Source organism: Muscardinus avellanarius (assembly GCF_963383645.1).
Source record: "Muscardinus avellanarius genome assembly, chromosome: 11".
Lineage (NCBI taxonomy): Eukaryota > Metazoa > Chordata > Mammalia > Rodentia > Gliridae > Muscardinus > Muscardinus avellanarius.
In genome coordinates, this window is record NC_137797.1 from 26,047,604 (window position 1) to 26,069,475 (window position 21,872).

The 21,872-nt window shown below is 36.5% G+C and overlaps 1 protein-coding gene across 1 annotated transcript in view; it reads right to left on the reverse strand.

Moving 5' to 3' along the window:
- The window catches only part of CFAP54 (cilia and flagella associated protein 54), a gene marked incomplete at both ends in the record, with an annotated part of 316,371 nt that overhangs the window by 171,312 nt on the left and 123,187 nt on the right, over positions 1 to 21,872 (reverse strand). The window contains 6 exon segments of the mRNA XM_080704815.1: positions 1,056 to 1,283; positions 3,366 to 3,544; positions 5,171 to 5,313; positions 8,481 to 8,711; positions 14,934 to 15,034; positions 15,367 to 15,478. Of these exon segments, the coding sequence (XP_080560941.1) occupies positions 1,056 to 1,283; positions 3,366 to 3,544; positions 5,171 to 5,313; positions 8,481 to 8,711; positions 14,934 to 15,034; positions 15,367 to 15,478 (994 nt within the window).

Genomic DNA, 21,872 nt, shown 5'->3' on the forward strand with positions numbered 1-21,872 from the left:
ATGGTAGTTACGCTCAGGATTATTACATGCATCCTTAACTGATCACATTCCACTCTATATGAAAGATATAAAATCTAACAACAGTTTAATTTTATTTACAGTATCTGGCTTCTGTACTTTTCCTCCAGAAATATTATAAACATCATGACCCAATATGTTTATGTGTTCGCTAACTTTCAAAATGTATGGATTAGCGCGGGGCATGGTGGCTCACGCTTGTAATCCCCGCGCTTGGGAGGCGGAGACAGGAGGATCGTGCAGGTTCAAAGCCAGCCTTGCTGGATTAAGAAACCCTGTTTCCAAGTAAAAATATAAGAAAATAGGTCTGGAAGTGTATCCCAGAAGTAGAAGGGCTTCCAGGAACCCCCAGTACCACCAAAAAAAATAAAGAGTTTGGATTATTTTTATATTTGCATTGTTTTTGTTTTATTTCCAAAATTTAAACCACAGTGAGGTAGATTTTAAATAACTGCAAATTCTAGCAGACCTGGACTGACAGAACAAGAGCAGATAAACAGTAGAATAAAAATCAACCACCAAACTATGTCAGCTCTCAACGAATTCACTTATTTTTTAAATCTGTGTAATCCCAGTATTTGGGAGGCTAAGACAGGAGGGTCATGGTTCACGGACAGCCTCAGCTACTTAGTGCGGCCCTTTGCAACTCAGTAAGACCTTGTTTCAAAATAAAAAATAAAAATGGGCTGGGGATGTAGTTCAGTGGTAGAATGCTCCTGGATTCCATCCCCAGTACCACCAAAAAATAAAAAAGATTGTTATATGGATTAAATGCCAAGATCATGCTTTATATAGCAGTTAGACCTCATTTAAATGTTACTTTCTCTTCCCTCCAAACAAGATAAACTTTTAGGCTGGCATTTTTTAATTGGTATTAATGTCAGTTATATATGATAAAATAATACTGAGAAGTAAATAAATATAAAAAAACTCAAGGGAAATTCAAGAAAAACATCAATTCTACTTATTACAAGGTACATAGTAAAATATATTTTTTTAAGTTAACACGATAAAAATAATTACCAAAATACTCTTACCTTAATAGAATTGATATCTTGTAGTTGTAGTAACATGTCAATAAGTAACTCTGCTCCCAAATAGAATGGTAAAACAGAGGTACAGAGGAAACCATCTTGGCTAATAGGAAATGTTTTATAAAGATCCACTGCCTGTTTAAGAAGTATTTGCAGCTCCTGAGTGAAGTTCCAAAAGGCCCGACAACAGTTCTGAAGCAGAGTCCAGTAACCTCCACGATGAGCAAGAACCTAATGTGATGTTCAAAAGACGCCAAAGGTGCAAAGGTTGTAAATCTCTCAAAACCTTTCTTCAAATCTTAATAAAAATAACTAACAACCTCTATGTGCCATCCATATATGCTAGACAAAACAGGTGTGTACTAGTACTCTACTCAGAGAAGAAATGGAAGTTTGTGGTCATGAGTCTACTAAGCCTTGAAGCAGGATTTGCATACCAGTGGTCTGAACCAAAAATCTATTGTTCTAGGTGCTTAGAAATAAAGCAGTGTAAAGGGGCAACTGGGTCTGCTTTGAGTGTTTGAATGTATTAGAAAAGACTGCCGAATGTAGTAGCACACGCTTGTAATCCCAGTACTTGGGAGGCTGAGACGGGAGGACTGCAGGTGTGCCGCCAGCCTCGGCTACTTAGTGAGGCTCTCTGCAACTTAGTGAGACCTTGCTTCAAAAAAAAAAAAAAAAAAAAAAAAAAGAACAAAAGCTGGATGTGGTGGCACACGCTTGTAATCCCAGTACTTGGGAGGCTGAGATGGGAGGATCACAGTTTCGCAGCCAGCCTCAGCTACTTAGTGAGGCCCTTCACAACTAAGTGAGACTCTGTTTCAAAATAAAGAATAAAAAATAGGGGTGAGGGTGTAGCTCAGAGGTAGGATGCCCCTGGGTTCCATCCCTAGTACACACACACACACACACACACACACACACACACACAAATTATTACAGAAGACCAATAGTTGAAAAGCAGAAGAAAATTACTTCAGAGAGTAATATATTGTATAAAGAAAAAGAAAGCGGAAGGAAGTAGGACCCTGACAAGGTGCAAGAGAAGATGCTATTTTAGACAGGGTGGGCGGGAAATAAGCTCCCTGAGGAGGCGGCATCTGAGCAGGAATGTGCATGGCGAGCTGAACAAGTCACATGAGGGCGGTGGCGGCGGAGACAGCAAGGACAGACAACAGAAGGCAAAACTAAGGGCTGGGGAAGGCATGAGTTTAATGTCATTGTTCAAGGCACCGAGGCAGGAGTGGGCTAAAGAACCAGGAGAAGAGTTGAGTTTCACAGGGCAGTGGGGCTCAGCTCGCCCAAGCCCCTGATGCTGGTGGAAAGGAGGACAGGATCCAATGCGCAGGCCGAAGGGGGATAACCTGGGTGTACTTTACACTGTGGAAAAGCACCCTGTTCACTCCTTGGAGAATAAAGAAACTGAAGTACTCTTTTCTTGTTTAGAGAGGATAGAGTTTCCCTCGCCTCTTGAGAAGTTTGAAGTATATGCCTTTCCTGTTACAGGGAAAAGGAAACTCATGTTTTACAACTAATTATTTCAATTCAGAGTTTAATAGTCTATCAAAAAATGGTTTTTGTTTGTTTGTTTGGTGGTACTGGGGGTGGAACCCAGAGGCTTTCTACCTCCGGGCTATACTCCCAGGCCTTTTTTATATTTTATTTGGAAACAGGGTCTCACTAAGTTGCTGAAAGCCTAAGTAGCTGAGGCTGGCTTTGAACCCGTGCGATCCTCCTGTCTCAGCCTCCCAAGCGCCGGGAATACAAGAGTGCGCCACCACGCCCGGCTTCACAAAATGTTTTAAAAGGAGAAGTCAGGGGGGATCACTGAAGAGAGGACATAGGAAAAGGAGGTAAAAGGAAGAGGTTAGAGCAGAGACAGGGCTTCCTATGGCCTGAAAATAGTTTCTCCTATGCTAGAAAAAAAGAAAGAGGACTATGAAGTCCACAGAGAGCAACTTCTAGCGCCACAAGAGAGCCCCATTTCCCAGGTGTGGTACCAAAGCAGTGGAGAAGTGCGTGCATAGTTAAAAAAATTCAGACAGGGACAAAGGTTATTTAGGCCATGGGCGGATGGATGAAAGATAGCTGAAGGCATATACCCTTCTGCCCTGATGACTTGGCAACACATAAGACTTCAGTGCCATGGAAGGCAAACCTCAGGTGAGGCTGAGGCTAGGCCCAGCAAGACGAGGCCTCATCGAAGCTAAAGGTATGTCTAGCAAGTCAATAGATATAGAACATCTTACTTGCCCAAGTATATGGGCTGAGATTTATATCTACCACATGAGCAAATGAAAAATATCACATTACCATTGCTCTCCTGCAATACAAAAAGATTTTCATAAAATTTTCCAGTCCCAAATTGGCTCCTCGATCTTTATCTTTGGCACTGAGACCTGAGAGTGAGTCTGAGTCATACACTGTTGGCGTTTTAGACGTAACATCTTCACTACCTTTGGAACTCATAAACATAGAAAATTCTTCAGCATCTACAAGAAACAAATAAAGTATAACATGATTTAAAATATAAAATTAAGTGCTAGAAAACACAGTAGGCAATTGGCATCAAATGGGTAATTCAGGTAACAAATGCTACATAAACCTGGGGAAAGAATGTGACTACCAGAGACACCAGGAGCCAGGGGAAGTACCTAGGCAAGGAGGCTGTTAGGTCTTCAAGGCTGGGTATAAGCTAGCCACCTGAGAAAATGTAGAGTAGAACAATTCATCATAGGCAAGGGCAAAAGGAGTAATATAGAGGTAAGAATGAATGACCACTGTTTACGGGGAAACAATGACAGAACCCACTGTCTCTTAATTTCACCAAAGTAGGACATTTCCAAGACACATATACAGAAACCTGAGTTCAACGGGACAGCACACACAGCTCACTCATTTCCCTATGCTATGGCATCAAAAAAGAGCATTTTCCAGGCCACAAACCTTCTCTCCCAACTCTGCACTAGATAATATCCCAAAAGCCGAGTATCCTTTTGCCAATTTTATGGTGGGTTGCAGGTAGGAAGCCAGTTTAAAAAGAAAAAAGAAAAAAACTTAGGAAGCTAATATATTATAATCTATACACACAAAAAACAAATTCTATGTCTATAGAATTTACTTTTAAATACTTCAGAATATACAGTATAATGTGTGGGTCCCCGTTAAAATTAATCTCTAACCTAGAAAAAAATTAAAGAGCATGCCTATTACCTCAACATGAGCTGACACTGCTGGGAAAGGTAGGCATGTCAAAATCCCTGGCCAGCAGTAACTTATATAGGACATAAAATGCCATTATTAAAACTCTATTTAAGTGGGTGTGTAGTATAAAGACAATGGATATAAATTTTAATAAAGTATAAGAAATAATCTTTTTTATTTGTAAAACAGGTGACATTCAAGACAGATGACTAGGCTAGGGATAGTGCCCAGGCTCTATCATCTCTATAGGAAGGGAAGGTTGGCGTCAAATCAGCCACGTTTGGTAGACAATTATCACTGGTGCAGCACTGAGATCTAGAAATCTGTTCACGCAATGTCACTACCTTTCGGTCCACCGTGACATGTGACCAGATAGCCACACTTCACGGTCCTGCTAAGAGGACATTATGGCATTCATCTTAAGATGAGCCTTCACAGAAGGGGCTAGTTGGAGACTCAAGGACAAGAGTGGACTCCCTTCCCCAATGGAAAATCATATGTTGTGACTATTTTGAGCCTTCTTATATCAAAATGTCTGATGAGATTTGTTCGGAAAGTTACTTCTACCAAATATTACACTTGCTAGCACTCTTCACTGATCTAGAACCACTAGAGGATTCCAATACTTAGCAAAAGAACATTACATTTGCTGAATATCCAGACTCGTTTAGGTTGGAACACAAAATAGATATTTCCAAATGTATGTGGTGATGCCATATAATATGTAATTTTTAAAAAATAGAGCAAATAATCTTCTATCAAATAACAAAAGTCGAAAGTTTAGCTAAATATCTGGATCTTGGAAAATGATGTGTGTATCTTTGTAAGTATGTGGACATGATGTATATGTGTGTGTTATATTAGTGAATAAAAATCTAAAGAAATTTGATGGTAAATTAACATATTTATTTTACCTGATGGTAAGTTGGCCCTTCTTTTTTTAGCTGAAAGAAGAAAGTCAAGTATTGCTTTGTAATTTTCTACAGTCAGTTTCGCTGTTGGTAATACTGTTCCTGAATTATACAGTGAGAATATATTAGGATCACATGACCGGAAACTGCAAGGGAGAAAAAAATCACATTAAAAAACAATATAATCAAAATTGAATTAATTTGTCAAATACAATCTATTTTTATTTTTAAAATATTTGTGAGTGCTCTTGAATATTATATCATAAGGTATCTTGATACTTAAGAAAAGCCAAACTCTTTACCATTTCACTTTTAAAATTGGAAGATGTAATCTTGCTTTTAGGAATTTTAACATCAATATCTATTTCCCTAAAAGTACCCTTGAAAATGGGAATGAAATACACAGACTCACTCTGAGTTCTGAAACAATAACTTATGTTACCTTAGAATCACCTGACTCAAACACAGCTCAGTGAAGATACCGACTATACACAGCAATGTGTCCATATCAGTTATTTCTTTTTAAAAATATAGCCTAAGCAATAAACATCTTCCATGAAAATAATTCTAATTAAATACTGAGTATGCATGAACAGTTTTAATAAAATCAATGTTTTAGAGCATTTTTCATGCATTTATTGGCCATTTGAATTTCTTCCTTCATTGTCTACTTACTTCATTTGCCCATTTTTGGAGATTCTATAGATGAGCAAATAAGGAGACTTGAGGGGATTGGAGGGGGGAAGAGGGGAATTATCTAATGCACATGATGTACTTTAACAAACATCAATCACTAAGCCAAACATGAGAAGAAGGGAGTGGGAGGAAGTGGGTCGGGAATTAAGGGCTAATTGGGTGATGTGTGCATGTATGTCTCCACCATCTTGTATCCCATTAAGATGTATGACTACAATGCACCAATAAAAAAAATTTAAAAATAAAAAGTAAAATCAAAGTTAGCCAAAAATTACCCTGATAAAAATTTGATCACTGTCTTATTGTGCTGTCAAATGACAGTGAGTAAATGGTGGTGCATGACTAGAAACTCAAAGAAGATCTCTCAGTATCCAGAGGACAGTTAGCCCATATTATCCTGGTCCCAGCCCCAGGAGTGGGTCAATGGCAGGCTCATGACTTCCTGAATGCAGATCTGGCCTAACACACTAGGAAAGGGAATTAACTGCAGATGTTTTGGTGAAGTTAGTCTGCCAGTGATTTCAACCAAAGTTCTAAAGAAACAAAGTTCTAAAGAAACCTGTGTTTTGTCTTCACTAGATAACTGAAATAAACATCCTCTTAATCCATATCCTGTTTCCAGTGTTTCCCTAATCCATTTGATACCTTGCTGGCAGAGAAATTTCTTATTGTGGCCCTGTAAAAAAAAACCCTTAATCTCCTAGAATATATAAAATAAAGCTTTGATTTAGTGGAGCATGGTGGTTCACACCCATAATCCCAGTACTGGGGAGGCTAAGACAGGAAGATCATGGGTTCAAGGCCAGCAGCCCATGGTAACTTAGCAAGACTTTGTTTTAAAATAAAAATAAATAAATAAAATTGGGCTCAGAGTATAGCTCAGAAGAATTCCCATGGAGTAAATACCCAGTACCATAAGAAAATTAAAATAAAACTCAGATGTCAAAAAAACTGGAGACCCTCCATGATCTGGTACTGATTTACTGATTTACCTTCCTAATTACTTCACACCTGTTCCTTTCTTTTTTTTTTTTTTTTTTTTTTTTTTTTTGGTGGTACTGGGGTTCCTGGAAACCCTTCTACCTCGGGGCTACACTTCCAGACCTATTTTTATACTCTTTTTTTTTAAACAGGGTCTCTTAAACCAGTATGGCTGGCTTCGAATCTGTGATCCTCCTGTCTCCACCTCCCAAGCATGGGGATTACAAGCCACCACACCCGGCACACCTGTTCCTTTCATATGCTCAAGATTCTAATCAGACTATCCAAGGTTGTCATTCTGTTTTTTGCCTGGGGGTCTGATTTACAAGCCTCTTCCAACTCTCAAGAATGCCTGTCTCAAGTGAGGCGTGGTGGCACATGCTTATAATCCCAGAATTTGGGAGACTGAGACAGGAGAATTGCTGTTCATGGACAGCCTCAGCTACTACTTAGAGAGGCCCTTTGCAGTTCAGTGAGATGCTGTTTCAAACTAAAGAATTTAAAAAAAAAAATAGGACTTGGGTGTAGCTCAGAGGTAGAATGCCCCTGGGTTCCATCCCAATCCCCCCAATAAAAAAAAAATGTCTCCCCATCTGCACATTTCTAAACCTTGCCTATCTGTCAAACCCAGGCCTGTGTGCTTCTCCTCATGCAACCTTTCCTATTAGACACAGCCAGAGAAAAGCCTCTTCTAATTACAAAAATGACTTTGTATGTCCTGGACTTTCTACCATTATAGTTATTTGTAATATAACCTACTGACCTATTCATCTTTGTAAATTTCTTGTACCTAATGCAGTACCTTGTATCTATCAGGTAATCAACAAGAATTATTTTTTAAATGAATGACTCTTTATCACCTTTTAATAGCTCACATAGCATTCCATACATATATATGTGTGTGTGTATATATATATATATATACTTATCTTCTATTTTTATCTCCCATAGCACTTAACCAAAGACACTCAATAGAAGTTTGAAATATTTAATAATAAAAAATGTATATTGTATAAGAAATTATGATCTCTGTTTATAGAAGCTTCAAATATACCTCTAAATAAAACCAAGATTTGCCACAGGCCTACTAATATTTATAGTTATTATAGAATTCATATTACATTTCTCATAGAATTACTCTTGTGCTGCAAGCTATAACAACACACGCATTCAAGGTATATGCAAATTAGCACATGATAAGAGTTTACAGCTAGTATTTGTTTACCAGAAAAGCTTTTCTAAGATTAAAAAAAATTACAGCCGGGCATGGTGGCGCACGCTTGTAATCCCTGTGCTTGGGAGGCGGAGACAGGATTGTGTAGGTTCGAAGCCAGACGCGCTGGCTTAAGAGACCCTGTTTCCAAATAAAAATATAAAAAATAGGTTTGGGAGTGTATCCCAGAGGTTGAAGGTTTCCAGGAATCCCAGTACCACGGAAGGAAGGAAGGAAGGAAGGAAGGAAGGAAGGAAGGAAGGAAGGAAGGAAGGAAGGAAGGAATGAGAAATACACCAGTTGCCAATATTAAGATATAGACATTCAGTAAACCTTATCGTTAACAACACTGGAGCCTGAAACATTAAATACAATTCGTGTTCATGATATTAAAAAGTACGATTCACTGGTGACACACTGTACCTGACCATTGTATGTGAAATGCCGAATCTCATCTTCGCTCGCTCCCCTAGCTTTTGTAAAAGCAGGTTGAAGTGCGTGCTTGCCAGATACAGGTTCATCTGCGCTCTCCAGGGCATCTCCTCAAGATATATCTCATGAAACCGCTTTCTTTTAGCATAATCTAATATCAGAGGATTCAAGCGGTTTACCAGGCTTCGATATGCGACTTTTCTAACATCGGCTCTCTTATTTCTGCCGAGGGAAAAAGAAGTTTTGAAATTGCACAAAAACTTCCAAACATTTAATAAAGAAGAATGATTCCAATTTGTACAAAACCACATCAAGAAATCACTTGACTGCCCTTATGCAAATTGTTTCTGGCTTATTTATCATTTTCTTGGTGCTAAAAATGGGAAGCAGATTAGGAAGAAAAAAACACCAGAATAAGCCCCAGGGACAATGACGCCACATACTGTTTCAAATCTCTCAACCCAGAGCTTTTCTTTTCTATAACCAAAAGGCCACTGGGATTAGATGAATAAATTACGATAGAATGCTCACATTCATCAACTAACTTCAATATTAACCAAGAAAATCATTTCTCTGTATTGGTCTTTAAGGAGAAAAACAATGGAACAAAATTTTGTCTAGCATTAGACTTTGGAGGAAATAAAATATCAAATATAGATTGAAAACCTTCATGAATGCATATTCAATATGCTACAGGAAAAAAATAATATTCAAATTTTAGCCAACAGTTGAGATTTTAATTATAATGTATATTATCAAAACTCCAAGTAATCCAGCCATGTGTAAAGTTAGATAGTTGTTTTTAAAACATAAGCATTTCTTCAAAGCACTTTATCTATTTATTTTGTACTGCAAGCTAGGTTGTTGCCCCACTGGCCAGGACCATTCAGATTTATACTGGAGAAGGGAGGAAAAAACAGACCCAGCAGGGAGGTGGAACCAGCCTTCTCACTTATATAGCTATTGTTCTAAATTTGAATTGATACACACTTAAAGAAGATAAAAAGGAGAGAGGGAGGAGAGAAAGGGAGACAGACCTGGTCACAGAGGTGCACCCCTGCTGAAAGAAGGGAAGCTTCCTTTTGACATGCGTTCTTTTTAACATTACCCTTTCGTTCTAAATGCTTTGTTAATTATTTCCTTTTAATTCCAGGCTTCTGGGGCTTTTTCTTATTGTTTGGTTGTTTTTACTGATATGCTCTATGTTCATTAGGTTTCCAATAAAGATGACTCTTTTGATTAAAAAAAGTGAAAACTAAAAATGTTATTTCCAAAATAAGAATTAATCTCATCCTGTGTGAGGCCAATTCTGATTGAAATCCAAGGAAAGCCAACAGTATTAGCTGCATCCTCCCAGCAACTGAGGATGAGATGGTTTGGGGAGGAAGGGAGAGAATAGGATTCCTCGGGGATCTTGGCATGGTGCTGAAGGATTCCAGGTGGCCTGCGAAGGCACTAACAGCCAGTCCACAGAAGGTGGAGAATGCTCCTCCTTCTATTACCTGAACAGGTCTTTTTTTTTTTTATTTATTTTTATTGGTGCATTGTAATCATATATCACATTGGAATACAAGACTTGAGAGGATATACAAGCACACATCATCCAATTAGCCCTCATCCAGCCCCCATCCCATTTCCTCCCCCTCCCTCCACCCCATGCTTGTTTGGTGATTAACTTTGATACATTTGTTTATGTACCTCCTGTGTTTTAAAGAGCCTCCATCCTCCCCTATTCCATACCCTCTGATTGGTCACCTTAGTTGCTTCACTATAGGGCCCTTTCTATAGCTCGACCTCTTCCTGTTGCCCCTTTCCTCCTAGTTTTTGCTGATTAGGGGAAGCATCTGATTTTTATTTTCTGCGATATTTCTCTGTGCATGCCACGTTGCAAGTACCGATCCCACTCTTGACGGCCCCAGTAGTGGCCTGGCTACCCGGTGGACTGATCCAGACCTCGCTGGCTCAACCTGAACAGGCCTTAACACTGAAGGTACTCCAACACTATTGGTGGTCACATGAGTTCTAAAATTTGATAGAATTAAATTAAAATTAAATTAAAACAGGTTCATCTAAATACACATGTAGAACTAAATCCACACAATTTTACATGTACATAGGTGTGTGATGTTAAGCTATGTAATCTCAATAAGGTCACTGGGTTACATCAATGTTGATTTCCTGGTTATACAGGAAAATCAGTAGTTATATAGTTATTCTTAGAAAGTAGTTGCAGAGAATATGAAGTCAATTTCTTCTAACTACATGTAAATCTATAATTACCTACAAATAAAAGTATTTTAATGCATGCTACAAGTCCACTATCACAAACTATCTAAGATTAAACTTGAAGTCCTAGTCTATAATCTAAACAAGAAAAATATATAAGAGGCTTAATCACTAGAAAGGAATAAGCAAAACTATCATCTCATCAGAGTATGGCTATTCACATAAAAACCTTGTATCTATAAATAATCACGTTGTATGGAAGATGTGTATAAAAATCTTATTATGTTACCATGCAAAGAATGGAATTCAAAAATGTAATTTTATTTATTTTTGTGTGGTACTGGGGTTCCTGGAAGCCCTTCTACCTCTGGGCTACACTCTCAGACCTATTTTTTATACTTTTATTTGGAAACAGGGTCTCTTAAGCCAGCGCGGCTGGCTTCGATCCTGCGCGATCCTCATGTCTCCGCCTCCCAAGCATGGGGATTACAAGCGTGCGCCACCACGCCTGGCAAAAATGTAATTTTATTTTTTTAATTTAATAAAAATTTTAATTAAAATAACTGAATATGTTTAAGCATCAAACTGTAAAGAATCTAGCTACTTAGCTAATTATCAGAGCATACGATAATGGTTGAAATTCTGGTTTCTGTTCCTTTTCTTCAATGTTGAAATATTTTATTACTTCTCCATACACTGTTGTAAGGGTTAAATGAGTTCATACACGTAAAGTGTCCAAAATAGAGTCTGGCATATACTAAGTACTCAACAAATCTTAGCTAATTCGACATGAATCAAAGATACTTTCTCTAGAACATTGTTATCATAATTTAAAATGTATAGGTCTATATATCATAAAATCATTCTCAATGGTCAGTGTAAGGATATGACAACCTTCTAGCCAAGAACTATTCCCTTATCATTCTCTTTTATCAGAATAATCTTGAAACGACCATGGGTCAAAAAACAGCACATTATATTGCTTTCATTGTTATTCTCGTATATGTGGAAAATATCAAATAAGTTGAACTCTTTACTGTAGATAAATATGTTCAACTCCCCAACTGATTTTAAAAGTTCTAGAATTTAGCAACATTTCTGCAAAGATGTCACTGGAATCTCTGAAGTCAATTCCCTTCTAAACACATCTCTGTTATCTGACTACTACAGTTATGCTGCTATATGTAATAAAGATTTATCAGTGGAATATTGAAGATTCATTACTGTTGAAATGATAAATTTTGTTCTCTGAAAATTTTTAAAAACTTGGTTACACAATCAATAGTTTAAGACTATTGAAACTAACATAAATATATTCACATATGCACACATAGTCAATGGTAGTATTTCCATTAATGAACCTTAATCTCCCCCATCCCTTCCCTTAGACCTCCTCCCTGGCTCCACTGAGGCTTCTCCTCCACTACATGGACTCCCTCTGGTAAGCCAATTACTTCCTAGCTTGTGCATATTAGAGAAAATTTATGACCCTTCACTTTCTGTGACTGGATAATTTCACTTAACATAATGTTCTCTGGGTCCTTCCATTTTCTTGTAAATGGCATCAATTTGTTCTTCTTTATCACTGAGTAAGAATTCCATTGTTTTTCCCATAATTTTGTAACCCACTCATCTGTTGATAGAAACCAGGTTGTTTCCATAATTTGTGCTGCTATGAACATGGTATGCATATATTACTGTAGTTCTTTGATTTCAGCCCCTTTGGAAAGACATTTAGAAGTTGTATAGCCAAACCATATGGTGGATCCATTCTCAGCTTTCTGAGGAATCATCACATTGGTCTCCACAGTGGCTGATCTACTTTGCAATCCCACTAGCTGTGTAGAAGAGTTGCTATTGCACCACATCCTCACCAACACTGTTATTTTACCTCTTGATGATTGCCATTCTGATTGGAGTTAGATGGAATCTCAGTATAGTTTTGATTTGCAACTCTCTGGTTGCTAATGATGTTGGACATTTTTTCATGTATCTTTTGGCTATTTGTATCTCTTCTTTTGTGAAGTGCCTATTCAATTCAGTTTCCCATTTCTTGATTTTTTTTTTAGTGCAATGTCTTTTAAATTTTTTGAATATTCTAGATATCAGTCTTCTATTAGAGAGAGCTGGTAAAGATCTTCCCCCATTCCATAGGCTTTCTTTTTTGGATTCTTGATGATTTCCTTTGATGTGCAGAAGCTAATTTGATGTCATCCCACTTATTCATTCTGGTTTTAATTTTCTGAGCTTTGGGGTTCTTGCTTAGGAAGTTTCTACCTGCCTATATGTTGGAGTGTTGAACCTATGCCCTTCTCTAGTAGCTTCACAGCCTCTGGTCTAATGTTCAGGTCTTTGATCCATCTCAACTTGACTCCTGTGTCAGGTGAAAGGTAAGGATTTACTTCCATATGTCTACAGCAGGATAACCAGTTTTCCCAACACCATTTGTTGAAAAAGTGTCTTTTCTCCAACATATGTATCTGGTACCTTCATTAAAAAAATCAATTGGCTACAAGTGTGTATATTCCACTCTGTTCTATTGGTTTGTGTGTTTTTATGCCAATACCATGCTGCTTTATTATAGCTTTTGATCTTCCTGTTTTTTATTCTACTCTCATTCCATTGTGATCTGAGAATATGCAGGAAATTATATTACGTTTATAAAATCTGCTTGTGCTTGCTTTGTGTTCCAGGATGTGGTCTATTTTGAAGAAGGTTCCAAGGGCAGCTGAGAAGAATGTGTATCCAGCTGTTGCTAGTTGAAATATTCTGTATATTTCTATTTGGTCCATTTGGCTAATAGTATTCTTTATGTCTGAAGAGTCTTTACTCATCTTTTGTCTGGAATTTGACCTAATGGTGAGAATGGTGTGTTGAAGTCTCCCAATATTATTGTATTTAGACCAATTTGAGGCCTGATGTCCTAAGACTTTGTTTTACAAAAGTGGGTGCACCTATATTTGGGTCATAAATGTTTACTATCATTATATCTTATTGTATTATTCTTTTATTAATAAAAAGTGACCAACTTCGCCTCTTTTGGTATGTTTTGGTTTAAAGTCTATTTTGTTAAATATGAGTATTGCTACTCCTACTTGTTTTTGGTATCCATTTGCATGGTATATCTTTTTCCATTTTTTAACCTTTAACATATGGATATATTGGCTATATGGTGAGTTTCTTGCAAGCACTATCTAGTTGCTTTTTAGTCCGCATTGTAAGTCTATGTCTTTTAATTAGAAAGTTAAAAACTTTGGCATTCAGTGTAATTGTATGATTTTCATTTTCTGTCATTTTGAGTTATATTTTCTGTTTGATGTAGAATTATTTCTCCTTTGTTTAGGTGCCCAACTGGTAAAGTTTGCCTCTTCTCTGGTTCTGGAATTTGCTTCTTTGTTCTTGTTTTTTATTTAAGTATTTTCTCTAGTGCTGACTTGGTAGTCATGAATTGTTTAAGTTTTTGCTTGTCTTAGAATATCTTTCCATTTCCACCATTTTCAATGATAACTTTGCTGGATATAGCAGTCTTGGTTAGAAGTTGTTTTCTTTCAGGGTCTGAAGTACTTCATACTAGTCTTCCTAGCATTCATGACTTGGGTTGTGAAGTCTGCCATGATTTTTATTGTTTTTACCCTGAATGTCACCCATTCTTTTGTTTTCAATTATTTTATGATTCATTCCTTGGCTCTATGCTAATCATTTTAATGATTATGTGGCTTGGAGAGGTCTTTCTTTCTTTCATCTTGTCCTAACAGTGTTCTGAATGTCTCCTGTAAATGCATTTCCAAGTCTATGTTTAAAAAATTCTCTAAAATTCTTTCTATAAAGAGGTTTCTGAAACCCTTGGTTTGAGTATCTATACCCTTTTCAGTATGTTTTATCTGCCAGTTGGGATGTTTCATATCATGCCATATTCCTTGAATGTTTAGGTTGTGCTCTTGTAATGTCTTCTGTGTCTTGGTGACTGTGTTTTCAATTTTGAAAAAAACTGTCTTCCAAGAGTGATACTCTATTTTCCATGTGATCTAGTCTACTAGAGTTGGTTTCTTCTACTATGGGCTTTAATTCATTTATTGACATCTTCATTTCATTCAAAGCCTCTTTTTGGTTCTGTCTAGTTCACCAGTATATTCTTAGTACCCAAAATCATTCCCAACGTCATTCTCAACACATGTCAACCCTCAAGTAAACCTTTTGAATTAATTTATTAGTTAATACCTTTCTTGTTCTGGCAATTCAAAAATAGATGGATTTCTGGAATAAAAATCTCTTAGAGTTTCCTTTTTCTTTTTCTTTCTCCTTGGTAACATTTCTGAACTCTTAATAAAAAAAAACAAAAATGTTAAAAATTGAATTTAAACTTTGAACACAAATTTATGACTTATTCATGCCCTAATTCTTGATATTAAAACACAGTAGATCCTATATACCACCTTCAAGTAAAATTACTATCAAAGTTAACAGAAGTACACTTATAAAATCTGGTTATAAAAATATCTGTTGATAACAAGAATTTGCCATGAATTATAGAATCATAAAATTATGCTTATTGGTATTTCCATCTTATATTATGATAAATTAAAATGATCTTTAGACACATGATCTTAATTAATTTTATCAATTTAAAATTCAAAACCTATAGAAAACTTACTCTAATCTCTAACATTACAGCTTTATACTTCTTTGGAGGTACACTTGGTTTCTTAGAGGCAATATTGTCCTTATATTTTACTTTCTTTACTCCAACTAGGGATTCATTCCTCCTAATTAAAAAAAAGAGATAGTCAAAAACTAAAAGAAATTTGCAAAACTACCCCCAAAGTAATAAACCAATAGCAAATGTTGTCGCTGAAATTATGCAAGAAGGCTGTTAGAAAATGCTTGTGTCCTGAGCATAAATCAATGACCTCTGTTCCTCAAAGAATAGCTGCCAATGTAAATCATGCATTTGATAATGACTGATATATCTATAGAAGGCATGGTGGAGTTGAAGGCATGGTGGAGGTGAAACAAAACTGGGCTGAAAATAAAGTAACTGTGGACACTTCACTTAACAATTGAGACAAGAACTGGATCAGAGTGCTTCCAAACTATCCTGCTTCCAACAGATTTCAGTATTTTTGGCTTCATCCTATGCAAGCTCCTTGATCCTGTGGTTGATTTGAACCCTAGCCAACAGCAGGCATTCCAAGACTCTCCCAGTTAGATGAAATTCATGTTAGCAAATATTTTAGGAAGCCTGGACCAATTGCTTCTGGGGACTTAGGAACCTATCTCCTACAACTTGCATCTTGAGATGGGTTGCCTGCCATTTTCTAATATGACTGGTCTCTTCTTTATTTTCTCTCTCTTCCACACCACAGAATGCTTGATGATTGTTATGTTACCCCAGGAAGAGATGGGATGGAGAGGATATTAAAGGTATATATACCTAGGCTACCATCTGCCCAACCATCTCAACAGTTTCCTCTGTGCACTGCAAAACCTTCATTTACTGATAGCGTCAAACTCTATTCTTTGGCCTATTCATAGCTCTGTGAAGCTCTGATCGACAGCTTTTTATATTGTTTATGGTGTGTTTTGATAAATAGCATTTTCAAATTTTTAGGTAATCAAAATTAGTGACCTTTTATCTCATGGCCTATTCATTGTTTTTATCACTTTTTTTTTTTTTTTTTTTTTGGTGGTACTGGGTTTCCTGGAAACCCTTCTACCCCCGGGCTACACTCCCAGACCTATTTTATATTTTTTATTTTATTTGAAAACAGGGTCTCTTAAGCCAGCAAGGCTAGCTTCGAACCTGTGTGATCCTCCTGTCTCCGCCTCCGAAGCAGGGGGATTACAAGCGTGCGCCACCATGCCCGGCTAGTTTTTATCACTTTTGATGTGTGTGTAGGGTGGATACTAGGGGTTGAAACCAGTAGCATTCTTCCTCCAAGCCAAACCCCTCAGCCCTATTTTGTATTATTTATTTTGAAAAAAGGTCTCACTAAGTTGCAGAGGGCCTCAAACGTAGCTGAGGCCGGCCACAGCCCTGCAGTTCTTGTCTTGGCCTCCCAAGTATTGGAAATACAAGTATGTGCCACCTCACCCATCTCAATTTCTTTTTTTAGGGATATATAAGAGGTTTATTTAGAAAAATGGGGGTATAGTTTAAGATAAAATCATGACAAAGGGATTACATTCCAGAAAAAGGATCTTCCACTTCCAGAAGTTAAAAAAACCTCAATTATTTATGTTGATACCTGTTTCTGACAATTGAATCCCAATGGCTTTTTCCCTATTACTTCATAAGCACAATTTTCTTATACTTTATCTGACAGTACAAATCCTTCTTTTTTGTTTTTTTAGTTTACAAATAATTTTCAGTATTCTAGCTCATTCTAGAATTAATCAGAATTTTTATTGGCTTTGAATCAAACCAACAAATAACTTTGAAGATAAATCTTTACAATATTCTGTCTGCTAATCAAGTAATATACAGTCTCTTCGTTTATTCAAGTATTTTTAATATCTCTTTGTAAAAATATTTGGTCTTCTTTGGTCTATATTTCCTCATCATTCGTAGTAAAAAACATGTACTCCATAGAAATTGGATCGTTTTTCTAACAACATCTGTTGAACAGACTATCTTTTTTCCAGTGTATGTTTTGGCCCATTTGTTAAAAATCAATTGGCTATAAGTGTGCGGATTTTTTTCTGAGTCTTCTATTCTGCTCCATTGGTCTATGTTTCTGTTTTTGTACCAGTACATGCTGTTTTTATTACTATGGATTTGTAATATAGTTTAAAGTCAGGTATTGTGATTTCTCCTGCATGGTTTTTGTTGCTGAGAACTACTTTGGCTATTCTGGGTTTTACGTTGCTCAAAATGAATTTAAGGACTGATTTTTCTATGAGAAAGGACCTTGGTAATCTAATGGGTATTGTATTAGATCTGTAGATCATTTTTGGAAGTATGGCCATTTGATGATATTTACTCTGCTTATCCAAAAACATAAAAGACCTTTCCATCTTCTTTTATTTTTTTTATTTTTATTTTTATTTTTGGTGGTACTGGGGTTCCTGGAAGCCCTTCTACCTCCTCCGGGCTACACTCCCAGACCTAATTTTATACTTTTTTTATTTTTGGAAACAGGGTCTCTTAAGCTAGCAGGGCTGGCTTCCAACCAGCACGATCCTCCTGTCTCTGCCTCCCAAGGGCGGGGATACAAGCATGCACCACCACGCCCGGCTGACCTTTTCCATCTTCTACTTCTTTCATTTCTTTTTTCAGTGTTTTATCATTTTCTTTCTAGAGGTCTTTTACCTCCTTAGTTAGGTTTATTTCTAAGTATTTTATTTTTTGTGGGATATACTGAGTGAGACTTTTCTGGATTTCTTTTTCAGTGGATTTATGGTTGGCATACAGAGAAGCTTCTGATTTTAAGATAAATTTTGTATCCAGACACTTTGCTGAATTTATTGACCAGTTCTATAAGCCTTTTGGTTTAGTTTGTTGAGTCTTCTTAGTATAATGTGTTCTACAAATAGTGAAAGTTTTAGTTCTTTTCCTATTTGTACTCTTTTGATTTCTTTTTCTTGCCTCATTGGTCTCTCAAGTACTATATTGAAAATAAGTGGTGATAATGGACACCTTTGTCTTGTTTCTGTTTATAGGGGAAATTCTTGGGTTTTCCCCATTTACTATGATGTTGGCTGTGGGCCTATTACATATTGCCTTTATGAGGTATATTCCCTCTGATTTTCTGCAGTGCATAAATCAACATTGGATTTTGTTGAATGCTTTTCAGCATCTATTGAAATAATCATGTGTCTTTGGTTCAGTTTATGTGATGAATTACACTTTCTGGTTAATGTAGGAAAGCTACTGATTTTACATCTAACCACCCCATAAAATTCTATTATTAGTTCTAATGGTTTTAGTTGATTATTTTTTAAGTTAAGAAGTATTTGTAAATTTCCCAATTTTCAGAGTACTATGAAATTTAATTTGTGATAATCATAAAATTTGATTCTAACTACAATTTCTTAATGTACTGGTAAGAATTTTCAGAATGATGCTAAATGACAGAAACAATAAAACATTTTCTTATTGTTGAGCTTGTTTTAACAGAAAATAGTCTTATAATCCTAATTTGCCAAAAATGGTTGTTGAATTTATCACATGACTTTGAAGAATCTCTTACAAGCGATTTTAACTACTTGTGATAATTAAATTTGCAAATTTCCTAATATATTTGCATTGAGAATAAAATTTACATGTTACATTTGAACTTCCATGGTAGTATTTTATTTTGAATTTTTCCTTTCTCTATATTGCTAAGTGAGATTGTTCTATCATTTTCTATTTTTAGTCTCTTTTTATAAGGCTCCGTTATTAGAGTCTACTGTACTTAACTTACTAGGAAACCTAATATTCATGTTTTTAAATAGTTTTGTATGAAACAAAATTATTCATTTCTTTAAAGAATTAAATAAATTACCTTAAAAATGGTTGAGCTACTCAAGATATTTTACTTCTTCACTCATCTTTTATAAATTTTCCCAGATAATAATCACTTTCAACTAGAATTTCAAAGTAATTAATGACAAATTGTGCACACTATTATCTGTTTGTTTAATTATTTTCAAATTTACAAATATTTTCTTTTTTGATTATTTGCCTTTATCTTTTTCTTATTTATTGTCCAGAAATTTAGTTAATTTATTCATTTTCTTAAAGTACCAACTATAACAGCTATCAATTTGAGTATCTTAAAAGCAACTTACAGTTCATTAATTTCAACTTTTATTTTTATTTTCTTCCTTTTGTTTCCTTAAATTTTTTTCATTATTTCTCTAATTTAGTTTTTTTATTTGTCTTTGTTTTGTTTGTGGATCAAAGCAATGGCCATGCAAATACTACCACTGAGCTACATCCTGAGCCCTTTTAATGTCCTGTCTTTGATACAAGTTTATTTAATTTTGTTTTCTTGCTTTAGAATACAAATTTCCAAAGTTAAGAATATGCCTCTGCCTCTTTGAGTGAATTTGATCTGTAGGGTTTCTAATAATTGTTCATTTCACAGGTGCTTTTAATAGTGTTTAGTCCCTGTTAAGTAAACATATTAATCTTATTATATTATGTACATCTTCTATATCCTTTATATTTTGGTCTTTTTAGAACATTCAAAATACCTTTCAATATTTCCATGTATACTTTTTGTTAAGCAGAACATAAAAGTTCATGAAATATCTGCATTATGATTCATAAGCATTACTAGTGTACATGAAAAGGCTGCATTTAAAGATGGCTGAGGAACCAGGTACGGTGGCACGTGCCTATAATCCCAAACATGCAGAAGGCTGAAGCACCAGGATCACAAGTTCAAGACCTGCCTGGGTAACTTAGTGAGAGACTTTTCCAAAATAAAAATAAAAAAGGCACCAGGTGTGGTGTCTGTAATCCCAGTACCTGAGAAACTGAAACAAGAGGATTTGCAGGTTTGAGTCCGTATCAAGAACCTGTTTTAAAATAAAAATAAGTAAACCGGGCGTGGTGGCGCACACTTGTAATCCCCGCGCTTGGGAGGCTGAGACAGGAGGATCGCACAGGTTCGAAGCCAGCCTCAGCTACTTAGTGAGGCTCTCAGCAACTTAGTGAGACCCTGTTTCCAAATAAAATATAAGAAAAGGTCTGGGAGAATAGCCCAGACGTAGAAAGGTTTCACCCCTAGTACCACCAAAAAAATAAAAATAAAAATAAGTAAAGAAAAACAACTTGGGTGTAGCTTGGAGGTAGAATACCCCAGGTTCAATCCCTAATACCAAATAAGCAAAATAAAGAAAAATTTAAAAGCTGGGGAAGTGTTTTGGTGATAGAGTGCTTGCCTAGCATGATCAAGGTCCTGGGTTTAATCCTTAAAATCACACACACACAAAAAAAGCTGAGAGTGGTTGTTCTTACAATATTACCAGGAAAGCCCATAAACTGGAAGAAACTGAAGTCAATTCAAGTCCCCATGCCAAAAAATTCTCTATGCATTAAAATACTGATTCTAAATCACAAAACCATGAAATTGAAAAAATACAGATATATTTTATTGCAATATTAGAAAAATGTCTACACAAAAATCATGTTAGAAATATGATAAGCAGAAAATAGATACCACTATCCACCTAGAAGTTAAGGTGTTGTGCCTGCACCTCTTCCTATATTCCCTGACTTAGTGAGGCACATCTTAAAATATCTGCTCAGCTTTGCCAAGCAAAATTGTTACCTTTGTTTTGAACTTAGTTATACTACTCCGTCTCCAATCTCAGATCTTTTACTGTAACACTTTTTGGGTTTTGTTTGTTTCTTTTGTTTTTGTTTTTGTTTTGATTTTGTTTTTGGTGATACTGGGGATGGAACTCTTCTACCCCCAGGCTACACTCCCAGACCCATTTTATATGTTTTATTTGGAAACAGGGTCTCTTAAACCAGCGCGGCTGGCTTCAAACCTGCGCGATCCTCCTGTCTCCGCCTCCCAAGCATGGAGATTACAAGCGTGCGCCACCACGCCCGGCTACTGTAACATTTTTTAAATGTGTCTAAGCCACTTAGTCTGTTTCTCCTTTCAGAATATTACTTTTAGATGGACTTCCATATTCAGCCTTCCAAATTTCCCTGCACAGTGAAAATGTCTTCTGATTTCCTTTAATATTAAGACTATCACTTGGCCGGGCGTGGTGGCGCACGCTTGTAATCCCCGCGCTTGGGAGGCAGAGACAGGAGGATCGCGCAGGTTCGAAGCCAGTCGCGCGCGCTGGTTTAGGAGACCCTGTTTCCAAAATGAAAATTTAAAAAATAGGTCTGGGAGTGTAGCCCGGAGGTAGATGGGCTTCCAGGAACCCCAGTACCACCAAAAAAAAAAAAAAAAAAAAAAAAAAAAAAAAGACTATCACTTGAAACTTCTAAGCACTTGATTTTAACTATGTTATTTTTAATTGAATGAAACTCTCTAATTCTAACCAATTATCTGATTATCACAGCCTGCTTCACTTCACAGAAGCAATTCTACTTTATCTTTTTAAAATGTGAGGCACAGCCGGGCGTGGTGGCCCACGCTTGTAATCCCCGCACTTGGGAGGTGGAGACAGGAGGATCACGCTGGTACGAAGCCAGCCTCGCTG